Source organism: Trachinotus anak, unplaced genomic scaffold (genome assembly GCF_046630095.1).
Source record: "Trachinotus anak isolate AG129_WGS33_773 ecotype Australia unplaced genomic scaffold, CSIRO_AGI_Tana_v1 ptg000033l, whole genome shotgun sequence".
NCBI classification, from domain to species: Eukaryota; Metazoa; Chordata; class Actinopteri; order Carangiformes; family Carangidae; genus Trachinotus; species Trachinotus anak.
In genome coordinates this window covers 5,668,113-5,687,722 of record NW_027273884.1, presented here as the reverse complement: position 1 = coordinate 5,687,722, position 19,610 = coordinate 5,668,113, and the positions used below count along the sequence as shown (strand labels likewise).

The 19,610-nt window shown below is 40.2% G+C and overlaps 1 protein-coding gene across 5 annotated transcripts in view; it reads right to left on the bottom strand.

Annotated features, from left to right (window-relative positions):
• LOC139614038 (neurexin-3a) overlaps window positions 1–19,610 on the bottom strand; it is a 108,160-nt gene that overhangs the window by 27,417 nt on the left and 61,133 nt on the right. For all 5 annotated transcript variants that reach the window (XR_011686881.1, XR_011686882.1, XM_071471123.1 and 2 more), the window contains exons 14-15: window positions 15,073–15,254; window positions 6,702–6,873 (exon numbers count right to left, since the gene is read on the bottom strand). Coding sequence is in view for 3 of the 5 variants with exons in the window: in XM_071471123.1 (XP_071327224.1) it covers window positions 6,702–6,873; window positions 15,073–15,254 (354 nt within the window). In the remaining 2 variants the exon portion in view is untranslated. The remainder of the gene's footprint in view (window positions 1–6,701; window positions 6,874–15,072; window positions 15,255–19,610) is intronic.

The window sequence follows — 19,610 nt, the reverse complement described above, 5'->3', positions numbered from 1 at the left end:
TTTTTGCAAATTTATTAAAAAGCTAAAACTTAAACTGATGGTCACTCTGGCTGAGCTCCAGAGATCCTGTGTGGAAATGGGAAAAACTTCAAGAAAAACAAAAAAAATTAAGTCTGGTTTCCTCCAGAAATTGTGCTTAGAATTGAGACCAGCCAGTTCAATCTTGAATGCTTTTTGAGGTGCTTTTTTGCTAATTTCCAGCTTCCGTCTGCTCATTCTGCCCTAAAGCCCAGCTCAGTGGAGTGTTGCAGTGCTGAACTGCAGAGTGACCATCGGTTCTTGGTCATCTCTGTCACCAAGGTCGTTCTCCCCCAGTTTGGCCAGGCAGCCAGCTCTAAGAAGAGTCTTGGCTGTTCCAAACTTCTTCCATTTAAGAAATATGGAGGCCGCTGTGCTTTTGGGAAACTTCAATGCACAGATTTTTTTGTAACCTCTCCCAGATCTGTACCTGGACAAATCCTGTCTCTGTGGACTGCTGGCAGTTCCTTCCACCTCATGGCTTGGTTCTTGTTCTGATATACATGGTGAGACCTTAGAGCCAGATGTTTGCCTTTCCAAATCATGTCCAATCAATTGAATTACCACTATACAGGTGAAGAAACATCTCAAAGATGATCAAGAGAGGGAGGAAGAGGTGGCAACTGGGCGATTGTGGCTCAGGAGGTAGAGTGGGTTATCCACTAATCTGAAGGCCGGTGGTTCCATCCCTGGCTCCTCTAGTCCACATTTTGACTTTGTCCTTGGGTAAGATACTGAACCCCAAAATTCCTCTGATGGCTGTTCCATGAGTGTGTGATAAGATTAGAAAAGTGTTGTGTAGTATTTACTATTTAACTCAGCCAAAATGCAAGTGTCATAGCATTTTTAATAAGCTTGCTTTGTGATTATGGGGTATTGAGTGTAGATAATGAGGGAATAAATGTTTTTGTTTTTTTTTAGGATAAAACTGCAACATTACAAAATGTGAAATCCTACCTTGAGTAACCCCTCCCGACAGTACTGCATTTTTTTTAGTAGATGTAATACCGGCTTGTAATATTCTGTCTATTGTGACATAATAATTGGGGTAATTGGGGTAATTTGATATTTTGGTTTTAGGAATATCAAAACTGAGGACACATGTCTCAAAAAAAAATCATCACACAATACATTATCAATGCATATGCGAATATAGATGCAAGCAGCACCCAAGCAAATTGTTTTGCCATATATACATTGAACTACTTTTAAAGCAGAAGTGGATTAAGGCAAGAGGCCATTGAATGCCAGAGAAGACCAATGTTAAGGTGCAACAAAGGTTAGAGGCAGGGAAGGCTAGAGGAGAGACATGTTACTGTGGGAAAAGAAGGGATCGAGGCTGCCAAAGACCTAATAAGAGCATTAGATATTAGCTTACAATGAATGCTAGAGAGCCGCCAAATGCCTCAGAAGAGGATAAGATGTTAGTCTGCGATGAAATTTAGAGGGCCGTCGAAGGCCTGAGGAGAGAGACAGATGTTAATGTGGGATGCAGAGGACACTGGTGAGGATGATAGAGCCAGCAGAATGAAAAAGGGTAAAATAAATTAAGGTTATGTGAAGGGATTGTAAATGAGCCATGACCATCAGCTATATGGGTTATGAGACCACAGAGAAAGAAATTTGAACAGAGAGGATGTACACCAAAACTCCCTGTAGTGCACTTAAAAAAAACATGTTATGGCTGAACCAGGACTTAGACATGAGAAAACTGTCAAATGTTGAAAGAGAGGAGATGATGGCCAGAGATTTATCTTGTTTTGAAAATGTTAATCCAAAACTCAATGTCTGAATGCCTCTTGGGCTGAAAAATAAAGCCAACATTTAAGTCCCAAAAATTGCAGTTCTTTCAATGGCCACTTGAGACTGGCTCCAAAAGTAAGTCAATTCCCATATTTGTTAAACTGCCCAACTTCACAAACAGAAAAGCTTTTTCAGCCTGGTACAAAAAAGTTTTGGTCTGTACAGCTAATTTCCCCCATTCTTGGCAACTGTATGGAGGGTGAATTTTTATATCATTCACCTGTTATTGTTATTAAGGCTTAAATTTAAGAAAACTTGAGAGTGTGCCACTTTGAATGACAGCTGAGTGAGGATATGCTTGCCACAAACCGGTAGGCACCGAAGTCTCAGCTCTACACATGCCTCACCTTTTTGCCCTGATTAGCTGGGAGTCAGCCAGAGTCAAGCACTGCCACGATGGCAACGGCAGAGCACCCCATTCTGAGCTTCAAAACCGCTCATCAGAAACCTATGGGTGATGTCACAAAGACTACATCCGTCTTTATTTACAGTCTATACAGTGTACTAACTGCAAATATATGGACTTTTATTTTTATATCATTGCAAAGAGAAATTAAACCACAGTTAAAATGGGTTGCAATATGCCTACCAAAACTGACTCTTGTTAGAATGCCTTAATCGAGTAAATAAAAGTGAATAGAAGAGGGAGATAGAATGGGAAACTGAGATTGCTAACAATCTGTAAAAACCTTCCCTAACAATCAGCCAACCACAGATGGCGATGTATGAGGGAAGAACTGAATGCTGGGTTTAGTGACAGAAAATGAATGGTATAATGCACACAGCTAAATTACATGGCCAAGCAAAAATCAGCTGGAGTTTGTGAGGTATATACAAAATGTGTTCAGCACCTGTACACATCTTTACAAAGAGATCTGTGAACTGAAATGATTCACCACAGTCACTGACCGCAGTAAGCATTAGAGCTCCTAACTATAGTGACAATGTGCCATTGTTATCTTAGCTGTGATTTACAGTATGTTACTTCCTCATGTGTATTAATGACGATAAATAAACTGACAGTAACAGCTCTGTCTGGCAACAGACTAGAAGAATTCGGACTCAAAGCAGAACGTCGGGTTGTTTGAGCGGTCAGGCATTCCTTAATGTTGTTGTTACTGTATTGCATTGAACAGTGGTGCATTCACTTAGTGTTCTATGAATGGGGATGCCTTGAATGGTGACGTGTTTATTATGAACTGCAGTACCTTGAACAGTGATGTGTTCACTCAGTGTTTTCAGTATTGAAGTACATTTGAATATGGACATCTTCAGTTACTGAGAGGAACTGGGATACTTTGCACTGTGATACATTCAATTAGCCTACTATTATCAGTTACATAGTGAAGCAAAACTTATATCTTGTGAGTGTCAAGAGTAATATTCATGGTCTTCAGACTTGTAATGGGACCAAGCATTTCCTCATCTGTGCGAAGGATACCTCATCACTAACTAAAGACTAAAGCGAGAGAGCTACTGGAGTCATTGTGTGGAATTTATGAGAACAAAATCACTGCAGCAGGTGAAGAGCCAGTGAAAGTTTGATCTGACTGCAAAGTAGAATTTTAAATTTCACTAATTCCAAACAGATGCTGCTTGGGCGATTGAATTGGCTAGTTTTTATTTATATATTCTAGTAGTTTTTGTGCCTTTATCTAAAACTCTGGAAATCTGTGCTGATCATATACAGACTTTGAGTACTTTACAAGTATTAGAATTTCTGCTGTAACGGCATAAGAAAGCAAAGCTATACAACATTATCCTGCTGAATAAACTCAGACTAGGTTTGTGTTGTTGTCAGCCTACTGTTTTTTTTTCTGTAAGATTAGGCTCATTGTGAGCTATGGTTCTGAACTCACTCTGCTGCTCTTGTCTTTTGCAGTGGATTTCTGGGGAGGCAGACATGAGGGAGATGATGGCCACACAGAACCATAGTGGGCCACGCAGCCTAAGAATTAGTCATAGTAAATAATCCTGATCTGCCCCACAAAAAAGTGGATAAACACATAACCTCCTTGACAAAGGTAATACAATTAAGATTGTTAACAAGTCCCAAATCCCAATCCCAATCTGAGTCGAGTCTGTGTGAACAAAGTGAACAAGATGGATTGCATATGATGAACTGCATATGTATATAGCTGAATGTGCACCTGGCAACATATGGCGAGGGGCAACAATCTTGACACAGAGGCTGGCTAACCTTAATCCCCTGAGAGGTGCCGGGGAGTGCTTGCAGGCTACTGGCTAGTACCTTGAAAGGTTTTAGAGCACTGTCTTGAAGGGATGTTGGCAGCCTGTGGGATGGACGCACAAGCAACAGAGCAGAGGTGATGGAAGCCAGAGTGTGAGTGCTTTCCATTCCTGCTGTCAAGCTTTGGCTGATGTTCTGAGATCCTGAACTAGAGACCAGATCTGGATCTATGTTTACAGCCGAAATACTGGAGAGTTATCAATGGGCAACACAAGAGCTTTGACTTTACATGCTATAGCACAATCATGCAATAGTAGGTCTCAAAGACACACCAGCAGAACTGCAATGATATTTAAGTAATAGCATCCAATGACTGATTGGCTTGAAGAATGCTGGCAGAAAGATCCTTGACCAGATATAGTGATGTTGGGATTGTTAATGGAGAGACTTGACAGCATGGCAAAGTGGAAGTGACAAAGAGAAAGAAATCAGGAGTATACAGCCAATGATAATGTGTAGAGGAACAAAGCAGAATAAGAGAGAAGAGATCTTCCTTACAGAACTTCATTCAGGATATATACTGCTTGTCATTTAGGCTCTACAGTCCTCATTGTAATCGAAAGTGTTTTGAATAGGATGGAGAAGATGTTGATTCTCTCGCTTTTCTGTCTGCACCTCTGCAAAAACAAAGACCTAGTTTTTACCAATTTTGTTGCCTTACTGTCTAACACCACTTTCCAAATGCTGTCCCATAATACCATATGTTCCAATAACAAGGTCTCATGGAAACATGAAAACAGCCCAAAGGGCTGGTCCTCTTGAGAAAAGAAGTTTTGACTCAGGGTTCTCAGGGTTCCTTATTTGGTGTTTTAGAGGAATGACCTCTCTGGTGCTGACTCGCCAAATAAAAGTGTTCTTTTCTTTTAAAAAAATGCTTCATCAAGCATTGAAATAATGACAGAAGAGCACGGGGTCCATGTACTAGAGATGGTTAAGAGCATATCACCCAACCATCTTGGTTGTTGTTGACATGCACCCCTCCTCTGCATGAAAGAGAGGGTCCATACAAGACTGTTGTCACAGTGTTGTCTTTATGATAGCCAGGGCACGACAATTGGACAAGAGTTTGTCACTTTCACTCAGTGTGTGGACTGTACTACCAAAGGAGACAGAACCCTGGACCTGCTGTATGCTAATTCGACCTCAAACATTACTTTTTGAATATTTGCATTTGTACATTTTTCTATTCACTTCCTAATTTATTATTATTATTATTATTTGTAATCATTTTTACTTTATTATTTATTTATTTCCTCTTTCCTAACAGTGTTCTGCAATTGTAACAAAGCAACTTCCCTGTGGGGATCAATCAAGGTTGTGTGATTCTGATTCTGATTCTTCACTGGCTGAATAACATAAAGCTCTGATGACGCTCCAATAGACTGCTTAAGTTGACAGGAAATGCATTAGCCACTGTGAAGTTTAAAACAGTACCTGAACAGAGAGGACAATGAGACAGTCTGGAGTGAGGCCTCGAGCACATGGTTATAGTTAAAACTTTTATGTAGTAACTTAAATTTTCAACACACGCAAGTATGTCTGTTACTCTGTAAGTCTGATGAATAATATGGTGTTTGTTTAAACATAAGTTGCTGAATATTGAAAGAAAACTGTATTCTATATAGCTGTTTGTTCCAGGCCCCATCACTCGAAATTAGTACATTTAGATTTGACTGATCTGAAGCACCAGTACGAACATGGTTTATCTTAATACTGCCTGTTAAATGCAATCAGTCATTTGACATTTTTTTCAAACAAAAAACAAAAAGGATTGGATAATATACTTATTTTTGCCAAAGACAGTGAAAGATTGGGTTTACGAAATTACAAGGCGATAGCTGCAAAAAGAAAAAAAGTGCTGCTTTCATCCTTAGATACACTTAAGGCATATATCTATATATATATATACATATATATATATATGTATATATATATACCAATCTTTCACTGTCTTTGGCAAAAATAAGTATATTATCCAATCCTTTTTGTTTTGGTTTTATATGTATATATATATATATATATATATATATATATATATATATGTGTGTGTGTGTGTGTGTGTGTGTGTGTGTGTGTGTGTGTTACATGATATTTTTAATGATAATCATTTCCCTACTGCCATTTTCAGCTTAGTCATTTTTTTTTTCAGATCCCTAATCTAATTAGTCATGAGAGTTACAGACATTGTCATAGCTATCACTTCATAGTTCATAAAAAAAAGTACAAAAAGCACAGAAATTAATGCCTGACAAGGAACAGTGACTATATGGACAGGATTTTTGGCACTGACAGAGATACACCATCATGTGCTAAGTCAAAGTATATTCTTGTGCTTTTGTAAAGTCAACTGTTTAAAAGCTTAAAAGCATAAGCTAGACACAAATTGAAAACAAAAGCAGGAGTTGAACTTAATAATGTTGCTCTTGTTTTGGATGCAGATCCTGCCCATTGACCTTCTCAAGTGACTCATAATGATGTGATCCAGTTGCCATTGGCATTATTGAGAGGAATTGTTATACTTTTAGGAGTATGATTTCATTATTAACTGATACTGTTTTGCCAACATTTATGTACAGTTAAGATGTAAAATAAAGATAATTAATTTTAGATCGATTAATTAGCACTGTACCTGTTGGAAAGTGTTCATTGATCGACCAGTTATCCACCTGCAGTGTAGCATTGCCACCATTCCTGGTGAAACGGACAACATGATACTTCCCATCATTCACAGGTGTACTGCTTTCCTGCACACTGATATCCACTGTGCCAATGTTGAATGTCACTCCAATTTTTCCTTGTTGCTGAAAAGAGAAAACACAATTGTTCATTATAATCACTGATACATAGGTGTAAGGTTTTGGTGGTGGTGAACCCTTACAGCAGGATGAAAGCCAGTAGTAGTGGGGTGTAAAGCATGGTGGAGAAATAAGCAGTATCAGTCAAGCAGGGATTTTTCCCAGAGCTTCAGTGACCATAGCAAGTTATAAAGAGTTCCACAGCTCTCACAGACATGTAGCAGGCTGGTGGACAACAAAAGCAGTCTGGGCTTCATTCTTCTCCTGCACTATTAATATACCTTTTTTACTGTGTAATATTTTATTGTAACTTCTCTGCAAAGAAACTAAACAGGTGCAGCAGATTCCAGCAGCAGAGGTGACATCTAACCCTCAACCTGGAATACGGCATATATACCTATGGTCTCTACCACCATCAGTATACATTGAAGAGCACATGGACACTCCTACAAGAAATTAAGAAAATATATTTACAAGCTAACCTTACTCATATTTCAGTATAGAAAAAAATTAACTATTGCCTAATACAATGCAAAATAAACAAGTTTTCCAACTTCCTCACAATACATTTGCTTGGATTTTTTTTCTTTTGGGATTATACTTATGATATCTAATTAAAATTGCTGCACCCAACACATTTTTTGTGTGTGTGTGTGTGTCAGCTGTAATGCTATTTAGACAACTGAACAGAAATGGAGATGCTGACTGTATTTAGACATATGAACAGAGATGGAAATGTTGACTGTAAAGTAGTTCTCCATGGAAACAGTTTGTTTTGTTAGGCTTTCTGCAATGAAAATTTGACACAATTCAATGAAACCATTCGTTCAAAGCATCATTACCACCACTCTGCACAGTTAGAGAAGTTCACTCAAATTTACATCTGAACTTGCAAGCAAAATAGCCCTCCCTGTTTCTTTTTGTATTCACTTGCCCACTTGCTGTTTGGTGAGTCATACTTTATTATTATTTAATATTATATATATATATATATATATATATATATATATATATATATATATATATTAATTTCTTTCTTCCTGTATGTCATACAATATCTCTTGTGTGCACAGTTATGCAGTGTTTTGATGCTGAAAGATGTCTTAATGTTTGAAACAATTCAATAACCAAAGCCCACATCCTTATCAACTCAATATTTTACAAGACTTTGTTATATACTAACTGTAACAACTACATCCAACCACACCAATATTCCAGGAGCTGCTGCACCAATATGCAACAACCTCTTGTTAAAGAGGACATAAAATGTGCATGTTCTGGCACTGACGTATACCACCTTGCCTAAAATCTTATTTTAAAAAGTTGTTAAAACCACAGAAATGATAATTTAGCCAGTGAGCCACCATTTTGGAGTATTGCCAATGTTCAACCCTATTTCTGAATACGATTGAATAGTCAATGACGTTACTTCAAGCAGTGCTGCTGGCAAGATTATATTTCATAGTACACACCACTTGTAAGCTACCTTTAGGTTTCCCACCAGGGTTGCCATCCATCCCATATAATACAGGATCATCCCATATTTGAAAATAAAATGCTGCAATCTGTCCTATATCCTCTACTGTGGATAATGTAATGTTGAGTAAAATCAAACTGGTCATAACCTACAATGGGACTGGAGAAGTGTATCAATGAGCGTAGACTGACAAACTCTGTGTGCTTTGAGAAAATACAGTACATCCAGAAAGCATTCACAGCGCTTCACTTTTTCCACATTTTGTTATGTTACAGCCTTATTCCAAAAGGGATTAAATTCATTTTTTACCTCAAAATTCTACACACAATACCCCATAATGACAAAGTGAAAAAAGGTTGCTTGAATTTTTTGCAAATATATTAACAATAAAAAACAAAAAACATCACATGTACATAAGTGTTCATAGACTTTGCCATGACATTCAAAATTGAGCTCAGGTGCATCCTGTTTCCACTGATCATCCTTCAGATGTTTCTACAACTTGATTGGAGTCCACCTGTGGTAAATTCAGTTGATTGGACATGATTTGAAAACGCACACACCTGTCTATATAAGGTCCCATGGTTGACAGTGCATGTCAGAGCACAGACCAAGCCATGAAGTCCAAGGAATTGTCTGCAGACCTACGAGACAGGATTGTATCGAGGCACAGATCTGGGGAAGGGTACAAAAATATTTCTGCAGCATTGAAGGTCCCATGAGCACAGTTGCCTCCATCATCTGTAAATGGAAGAAGTTTGGAACCACCAGGACTCTTCCTAGAGCTGGCAGCCTGGTCAATCTGAGTGATCGGGGCAGAAGGGCCTTAATCAGGGAGGTAACCTGAAGGTGAACCTGATGGTCACTCTGACAGTGCTCCAGCATTGCTCTGTGGAGAGAGGAGAACCTTCCTGAAGGACAACCATTTCTGCAGCACTCCATCAATCAGGCCTGTATGGTAGAGTGGCCAGACAGAAGCCACTCCTCAGTAAAAGGCACATGACAGCCTACCTGGAGTTTGCCAAAAGGCACCTGAAGGACTCTCAGACCATGAGAAACAAAATTCTCTGGTCTGATGAAACAAAGATTGAACTCTTTGGCCTGAATGCCAAGTGTCATGTCTGGAGGAAACCAGGCACCGCTCATCACCTGGCCAATACCATCCCTACAGTGAAGCATGGTGGTGGCAGCATCATGCTGTGGGGATGTTTTTCGGCAGCAGGAACTGGGAGACTAGTCAGGGTCGAGGGAAAGATGATTGGAGCAATGTACAGAGACATCCTTGATGATAACCTGCTCCAGAGCGCTCTGGACCTTGGATTGGGGCGAAGGTTCATCTTCCAACAGGACAACGACCCTAAGCACACAGCCAAGATAACAAAGGAGTGGCTTCGAGACAACTCTGTGAATGTCCTTGAGTGGCCCAACCAGAGCCCAGACTTGAGCCCAATTGAACATCTCTGGAGAGATCTGAAAATGGCTGTGCACCTACGCTCCCCATCCAACCTGATGGAGCTTGAGAGGTTCTGCACAGAAGAATGGCAGAAACTGCCCAAACATAGGTGTGCCAAGCTTGTAGCATCATACTCAAAAAGAATTGAGGCTGTAATTGCTGCCAAAGGTGCTTCAACAAAGTATTGAGCAAAGGCTGTGAACACTTGTTATATTTTTGTTTTTTATTTTTAATAAATTTGCAAAAGTTTCAAGCAAACTTTTTCACTTTGTCATTATGGGGTATTGTGTGTAGAACTTTGAGGTAAAAATGAATTTAATCCATTTTGGAATAAGGCTGTAACATAACAAAGTGTGGAAAAAGTGAATCGCTGTGAATAATATCCGGATGCACTGTACATGTATGGTTGCCTTTTATAAGGAAAAGTAACCATACATGTGGTGCACTAATGGCTCACCTGGTAGAGCACAGGTCTGAAAGGCTTATATTCATTAACAGTGTTCTAGGTTCAAGTCTGATCCAAGGACGTTTGCTGTAAGTCATCTGCTTTCCTCTCTAATAATAATTGTAAAGCAATGCTAGACTGCATTTTTATTACCCTTGATATTTTTAGGTTATCAGCACATGAAAGAGTGTGTATCAGCATTTTGAAATCTCAGAAATGTTTGACATTAAGCAGCAACAAATTTCCTCATTTAGCTAAATAAACAAACTAAATCAATCCAAAAAAAAAATGTATGCACAGTGTGTACAGGATTACAGCTGCCAGTGCAACTGACAATCATGCTACATATGGGAAATACACCAGATTTTCTCTAACATATACAGTGTATTTACCATATAAACATCACTGAACTGTATACACAGAAAATAGTATATTATAGGTATGGTTATATCTCCCGTCTCTATACTGTTTTTATTTATTCTATTTACTTTTGTATAGTTATGGTAGTTTATTTAGTAATATGTAATTAAGCAATTAATTGTAGTGGTTTCTTTTGCAAACTTAATTGTTTTTGTATTTAATTTAAATCAAGTGGCTTCTGTAATGCAAATTTTCTTTTGGGATTAAAAGAACCCTATCTATCGAGTATCTTTCTGTTCTTGTCTTTACTTAGATTTTTCTGTTTTTACCAGGTGCTGTAATGGGTAATAGGTACTAGTACTAGTTTTTGAGACTGATTATCTACTGATATTGAATGGAGTGTACATTACTGCTGTGGGGGACCAATAGAGAGCTCCAGTGTTATTTGTGTTGTATCTAAGAATTGTGTCTGTCCTGGATGTATGGTCTGTCAGTCAGTATTTTGAGTTGAAAATGTAATATATTGTTCCAAAAGTAAATTATTCTTGTGCGAAGGAGATATACGTGTTTACCATCTCTGTTTCTTTACTGGACCTCTCTGTGTGCCTGTCATTCAGGTTGTGCATGAGCTCCTGTCCATGTATAGTATGCCTTCAAGGCTTTATAGATGAAAGGTTTGAAAAAACTGAAACACATAGTTAACTATATAAATAAACATAACAAGACTCATACCCCAGTCTTTTAGGTTGAAATCCTATATGTGATTCATTCCTCCATCTCTTATTACTTCTGTGGACTTTATTGTTCCTTATACTAGCTCACCTGACTTCCTAAAGCATTTCAGTAAGCCTTTATCGATTAAAGTACATTTCTAGCCAAAATAATTAATAGTCATCTTGCATAACTTGCTAACAGACATTATATGTACCTTGTGTTCAAAGTTCATGAAGAAATTAAAAATCACCTACAAGGAAACATGAATTCTTTTAGTCAGGTGAGATAGTATAAGGAGCAAGGGTGAAGGTTTTTTGTGGTTCATGGATTTCACACTTAAAACTAGCTCCACCTTCATCAGCTACAACAGTAAAATACTGGTAATCCAGTGATGCACAAGTAATAACAATCTACTTATGTAAGGCTGGTGACTTTAGGTAGCTAGGAAGTTTTCATATTAAATCACTGTGGCTGCTGGCTGCTTAGTATACTACTTCTTACTGATGCTCTGGGTGGTGAAAAAGCTCCTAATATCTCTTTTTTGCTGGCATGATATCTACAAAGAGCATGGCATGGACAAAATTAAGTTATGTGTGTTGTGCAGTGCAAAGAATAGTGGGTAAGGAGTCACCAAAACACTAAATTGTCGCCCATGCTTGTGGTATAGACTGACAGCACTGATAACTTACCATTGTCAACACTGTGATATTTGTACATGACATGACCCTCTACATAGTCCCCACCATTTCAGTCAATTAAATGCTACCATGCCTTGGAAATGTCGCCTCTGGGAGGGAACATCAGAATAATTCAAACAGTGCAAACAAGTTCACTCAAATATTGGTAGAGACAATTGTGTCCCCACATGTCCCCACCATCCATATGTAAACCTACACCCTTGTAAGGAGCAACAAAATCTACACTAGTAGTAACTGTGATGCAAGAATCAATCATATACAGGACTTTCACACTTTCGTAACCTTAATGTGGTGGAGGCCTTGGGTGCTATGTTGTTAGTAGGTAGGATCTCCCAAGGAAAATGGGGAGATTTTCCCTGGGAGGCCAGAATAAGAGTGATTCACAAAACCCTAAATGGATAGGTGATGTCAGACCTGCAGCACCTCTTCTGGAAAAGGGAAACCGGGGCCCCTTCCTGGAGCCACAACTGGCCTGGCCTTGACCCATGGGCCTGTTTGGGCTCAGCCCAAAAAATCAACATGAAGCTACTGCCACCTACCACCTGTGGGGATGGACATTAGGATTGGGTGCAGGTGGCAGGCAAAGGTGGGGACCTTGGCGTGCTGACTACTCCAACTCCAACTCTGACTTCAAGGGACATGGAACGTCACCTCTCTGATGGAGAAGGAGCCTGAGCTGGTGTGGGAGGTGGAGCAGTACCAACTAGATGTAGTTTGGTTACCTCTATGCATAGCATGGGAGTTTTTGGGTTCTGGAGTTGCCCAGGGTGACAGGCGCCGGGCCACTGTGAGGATACTCACAAGCCCCTAGCTGAGCACCACTGTGTTGGAGTTCTTCTGAGGCAACAAGAGGGTCGCCTCTATGCGACTACATGTCACTGAGGGGAAGGCTTTGTTATGTGTGCTTATGCACTGAACAACAGCTCAGAGTATCAGGCCTTCTTGGAGTCTCTGGGCAGTGTCTTGGAAAGGGTTCCACCTGGGGACTCTATATTTCTGCTGGGGGACTTCAACACTCATGTGGGCAACAATGGAGAGACCTGGAGGGCCGTTATTGGGAAGAATGGCCCCCTGAACTGAACCTGAGTAGTGCTTTGTTATCAGACGTCTGTGCTAGTCATAGTTTGGCTATAACAAACACATGTTTGAGCATAAGGTAGCTCATAAGTGTACTTGGTACCAGAGGACCAAGGCCAAAGATCAATGATTGACGTGTGATTGTATCATCAGCCTTGGTCACTTAGGTGAAGAAAGGGGCAGAGTCAACTGATCACAACCTGGTGATGAGTTGGATTAGGTGGCAGGGAAGGCTGCAAGAGAGACCTGACAAACTCAAACATGTAGTGAGGGTGAACTGTGAAGGTCTGGTAGAGCCCCCTCTCTGTTAGGTCTTCAACTTGCTCCTTTGGAAGAATTTCTCATGCATCCTGGGGTAGGTTGGGGACGTGAAGTCAAAGCCTCCATTTCAGAGGCAGCAGGTAGGAGCTGTGGTCTTAAGGTCGGCAGTGCCTGTTGAGGCAGCAACTTAAGAACCTGCTGGTGGACACCAGCGGTGAAGGAAGCCGTCAGGCTGAAGAGGGAGGCCTTTTGGGCATGGTTGCCCAGTGGTCTCCAGGAGCAACAGGTAGGTACTGGGTGGCCAGAAGGGCTGCAGCTTTGGCAGTTGCAGAGAGCTTTTGGTTGGCCTCAAGGAAGTTCTGACAAACTGTTCAGTGATGCAGGAAGGGGAAGCAGGGCTTGACTCAGGCTGTGTTCAGGTGGCAGTGGCAGACAGGGGTGGTGGTTCCCATTTTTTAAAAAACGGGACCAGAAGGTGTGCTCAAATTATCAGGGTATCACATTGTTCAGCATCCCTGGGAAAGTTTACTCTAGGGTGTTGGAAAGGAGGCTCCAACCTCTGATCCAGGAGGAGCAATGCAGATTCCATCCTGGCCATAGAACAGTGATCCAGGTCTTTACTCTTGTGAGAGTGTTGAGGGGGTCGTGGAACCAGCCAGTCTACATGTGTTTTTTGGACATGGAGAAGGCTTACAACTATGTCCCATAGGTGGCTCTGTGGGGGGTACTGAGGTATAATGTGGTATATATATATATATATATATATATATATATATATATATATTGCTATGTTTAAAAGAGGCAAGGGAAGTCATGTGAGTGGTCATTACTTGCCTGACTCCATGTGCTGTTTCCATATTCTTCCTACTAATAATGCCATTCTTCCATGTTGCCCCAAGTGGTGACAGGTCCACCACTACCTCTGCCTATCAAAACTACAAAGAGATTGCTGGTACTGCCAATTTTTGTTTGCGCCTAAAGATCTTGATTGTGTTAAAGCTGATTTAAGGAAAGCAGAGCCCATTGTCTTATTTAGTGAAAAACTGTTTTGCTGACTGTACCTCTATAAAGTGTATTGATAAAGTTTTGTCTACCAATGGTTTTGCCAAAATTTATGTGGTTTCCACTATATATATATATATATATATATATATATATATATAATAGTGGAAGACAGCAGGCATGGATACATTTCAATTGTCTTAATTGCATCCATGTTTATCTGGATTCTTTTCCTTGCACCTTAGTTCCTCCAACTGAAGACCAAAAGAGAGAAAAAGATGCAAGGAAAGAGGAATAGAGATAACACTTTTTTAGAGATCTGTAGCGACTTGTGATGGTTTAGAATTCTTATTTGCATATACATGCAGAGACCCTTGCATGTGTACTCTTACTCATTTCTCCATCTCCTTGCTCCTCTGAACAGAAATATAGGCCTGTATGAACATTTCAAGTGTTTTTTTCTCACTGCTTAACCATATCCTCTTCTCTTGCCACTTTTTTTTCCTTTACCACTTCTCTCTGCTGCATTTCAGAATGGCTGGGCGTGACAGTCCTTTCAGTCTAGCACCTCACATAGCATGGAGTCAACTGACACCCACAGCACACACTAGGCACACCAAAAAGTAAAGGTATAGTAGTTAGAAAACAAAACAAAACAAAGGGCAGCTTAGACATTATCAAACATAAATGAGACAAGCAAATGTGTGTGGGAACTTACTATGTGCAGCATGAGATAGTCCCCTAGACCAGGTGCACTGTCAATCCTAACCAGAATGCCATCTTTCAGTGACGTGCTAAAGCCGACGGTCAGCCTGTCTGTCCTGGTGCTCGGTCTCTCATTAGCTGGCCACTTGAATGTAATAAGTCCTCCTCCTTTGCCAAAGATGTAGGTTGTCCCAGCTGAACAGGAGGGAGAGGAGGGGGGAGCATAAATAAAAAACCTCAACTCTGAAATAAAAGAAGGATCACACCTCAACTCTAAATATATAGAGTGCCAAGGAATACACTAGATATGAGCAATGCAAGCCCAGTTGATGACATTATTTACTGCCATTGTGCTGTAACATGTAATAATACAAGAAGCTATCATCACAGAATAGAGATATGGGGTTTTGCAATAATAATTATATTATAATAACTAAACTTGCAAGCTAGTATGATAGGATCCAAGCATATTAATCATTGATTGGGAATGTCGGGAAAATAAAAGGTGAGTGTTGGCTACTGATTGCGTAATACCACAGTGCTTATAGTTGTCTCTCCCTCAATCACATTAATAGAGGGATAAGTAAAACAAGCTGGGAGGTTTGGTTTGATGAGCGTACAATGAAATACAAAAAAAATCAACTGGAAATTGCACAAGTTACAAACATATTACTCTGACCACAATGTCTGCAGATTGGGTAAAATAACCTACCTTAAAACATTCATATATCATTCTTACCTATAATTGTAGATATTACAGTATATTTCCCATATTCATGCCTGGAAGAATCTTGCAAAACGATTTCAGACACCCCTAAAGTGGACCCTACCATTTCTTAATCTTGACTTTAGTTGAATGTCTCGTCTACATTGGGGCCCAAAGACAAATACTGATATGGGCGATATGGTCAGCTGGCTTCACCTCCCTACTGGAGCAGGGGATCCATCTAATAGCGCAAAACTAATGTAATTAGTAGGCTAAAGTCAATCACACCACGAATTGCTTCCAAATGAAGCACATTTTATTCCTATATTGTGAATACAGGCCTATAGTTTCACATACATGTTATTTTTCTGGGTTGGGTGAAATTGTCCCACGGTCTCTGAGCAGATCTCAGCTTGTCTCTCTGACATATCTGCATGGATGAAGGAACATCCCCTTCAACTAAACCTCTGAAAGACTGAACTCTTAGTCATCCTGGCCAGTCAGTCTCTTCATCATGATATTGATAACACAATCACCTCCTCATCCCTTACCCCATCTAAGGTTGCAAGAAACCTGAGAGTCATGTTGGATGACCAATTATCCTTCTCTGACCACACTGCATCTGTCTCTCGGTCATGCCACTTTGCTCTATACAACATCAGGAAAATCAGGCCTTACCTGACTCAGTACTCTTGGTCTAGACCATGGTTATCTCTCACCTTGACTACTGTAACGCTCTCCTGGTGGGCCTTCTTCTGTGCAGAGTGAAACCCTTACAGATGGTCCATAACATGACAGCCTGGCTGGTCTTCAGTCGGCCCAAAAGGGCACATGTCACTCCGCTACTCATCAACCTACACTGGCTACCCATGGCCATCTCATGTCTCAAGGGAACTGGGAATTCGGCATCTCGCCTATTGTCGCACAACTCCCAGCAAAATTAGACATGGAAAAGACCTGCTGATAGGCCTATCGACATCATACCAGCAACATTATACAACCCCAGTTTCCAAAAAAGTCAAGACACTGTGTAAAATGTAAATAAAAACAGAATGCGATGATTTGCAAATCATATAAACCCATATTTAACTGAAAATAGAATAAAGACAACATTTCAAATGTCGAAATGCTGAAATGTTATTGTTTTATGAAAAATATGTGCTCAATTTGAATTTGATGCCAGCAACATGTTTTAAAAAAGCTGGGACAGGAGCATTAAAGACATACACAATTCTTGGGAAAACTTCTGAAAACCACTGTCTGTGAACACAGTTCATTGCTTCATCCACAAATGCAGGCTGAAACTCTACCATGCAGAGAAGAAACCATATCTAAACATGATCCAGAAACGTTGCTGACTTCTCTGGGCCTGAGCTAATTTAAGATGGTCTAAGGTGGAATGGAAAACTGTCCTGTGGTCTGACCAATCAAAATTTCAAATTTTTTCTTTGAAATCATGGACGCCATGTCCTCCGGTCTACAGTGGAGAGGGACCATCCAGCTTGTTATCAGCGCACAGAACAAATGCCAGCATCCATGTTGGTGTGTGTGTGTGTGTGTGTGTGGGGGGGGGGGGGTATATGAGCTTGACTTGGGTAGCCTGCACATCTGGGAAGGCTCCATTAATGCTTAATGGTATATACAGGTTTTGGAGCAACATGTGCTGCCATCTTCTTCAGAGAAGGACTTGAATATTTCCACAAGACAATGCCAAACCACATTCTGAGAGTATTACAGCAGCATGGCTCTGTAGTAGAAGAGTCCAGATGCTAAACTGACCTGTCTGCAGTCCAGACCTGTCACCCACTGAAAACATCTGGAGCAACATGAAACGAAAAATACGACAAAGGGGACCCCGAACTGTTGAGCAGTTGAAATCCTATATCAGACAAGAATGGAACATTTCACTTTCAAAACTCCAGCAGCTGATCTCCTCAGCTCCTGAATGTTTACAGTGTTGTTAAAAGAGGAGGTGATGAACACAGAGGTAAACATGACCCTGTCACAACTTTTTCGCTGACATCAAATTCAAATTGAGCATATATTTTTCATAAAACAATAAAATCTCTTGTTGTCTTGTTCTATTTTCAATTAAATATGGATTTACACGATATTCACATAATCAAATTCTGTTTTTATTTACATTTTACACAGTGTCCCAACTGTAAACAGGGTTGTACATTAATTTCTGCATGGACATTGTTATACCAACAATGACTGTACTCTGCTTTCCAAATACCAGTAACATCAAGACCCTCCTTAACCAGAAAAAGGAGGCCTTCAGGGTGGGAGACAGGGAGGAGTGTAGGTGTGTGCGACTAAATCTGAAGGGGAGATTAAAGCAAGAGAAAGGGGAACTACAAAAGAAAAGTAGAAAGTAAGCTGCAGCACAACAGTATTAGAGAGGTGGCCTCACTGGTCTCTCTCCTACCATTTCAGCTGCAACTTCCCTTATGACATCTCCTTCACACTGCTGTAACCTTGATACTGCAGCTGCAACTTCCTCCATAATGGGATCAAGTCTCCTGTCCTTCACATTGGATGAGGTGAGGGCGGAGCCAGCCCAGATGGTGCATGCCTGAGGCTGCTTAAGCACTGTGCAAACCTGTGGCCCCTCTACTCTGATTAATAAATGTTAATAAATAATAAGTAATGCTTTGTTTGTGATGACAGTTAAGTTTTGCTTAGTTTTAACAGCCACAGCCTAGTTGCAATACATGACGTGTGAATGCACCTAAGCTGCATTGAGGACACCTTTGAAATCCAATCAGTTCAGTGCAAAAGCCAGCAGAGGCTCACAACAGCTAGATCAAATAAGTAAATAAAAAAACAGAATCCAGAGTGATGCATGCAAATTGCAAGGTGTTTTTCCCTGTCTGTCTTCCCAGTGTCTTCTCCCCTTTGTGTGTATGTATGTGTGTGCTTCTCAGCAGGGGTGGGGCAAAACACTGGTTACCTGGCACATCCGCATCTCATCATTCATCAAGCTCAACACAAAAGCCCCAGCTTTTCATCCACTCGTCAGCAGATTGTTTTCAGCTCTCACTGTGGTAACTTTCCAGGCCATCACTTGCGTCTCTTGAGAGGAAAAGCTTAGTTTGTTTGCTTCTTGTTGTTTTTGGATTGCTCTCACCTGTGTTTCTCTCTGCTTCAGTTATGAGTCAGTTATTAATTAATCTCTCCCCAAATCCCCAACAAAACCCAAAAGGACTCATACTCTCTCAGATTCTCTGTGGCATGCTTTTAAAGGCATTTCATTGTATAACACCTACTGTGCCTGTGATCGTGTCTGAATCCGCTCCGGGGTCCAAAGCCACTGATCCTCAGATCATAACAAAGTCCACACACTTGAGCTGATGAGTCGTAGTTAGTAACAATTAGTGATTCTAATGCTGTATCTCTGCATTCATACTGCCATTCAGTAGGTGGATTTCCAAATGGGGGAACCATTACTTTTCTGCTTGTAACTGCAAATTTATTTAACTCACAAGATGAAGTCATAATGTGTTATATCCTGTGGGTCATTACAAAACACCAGAACAGTTTCAAGGCCCTTAAGCCTTCACAGTGTGGTATTCAGCAATACTATTTTTTGAATGGATTGATTTTGAAAATTGAAAAAAAAAAATGCTTGTAATGCATCACAATTTGCCTTATATTTTATAGGGATATAAAACAAATATTTTATAACCATTACTTAAAAAAATACTCGCATCCTCGGATATGCATTCTATTGTGTTGTAATTGTTTTGCCACAGGAATGTGTTCACTTATGATCAAATCATATTGCCATAGTTTTGACAAATATTGAGATTGTTATACGAGTCATGAATTTAGTGGGAATG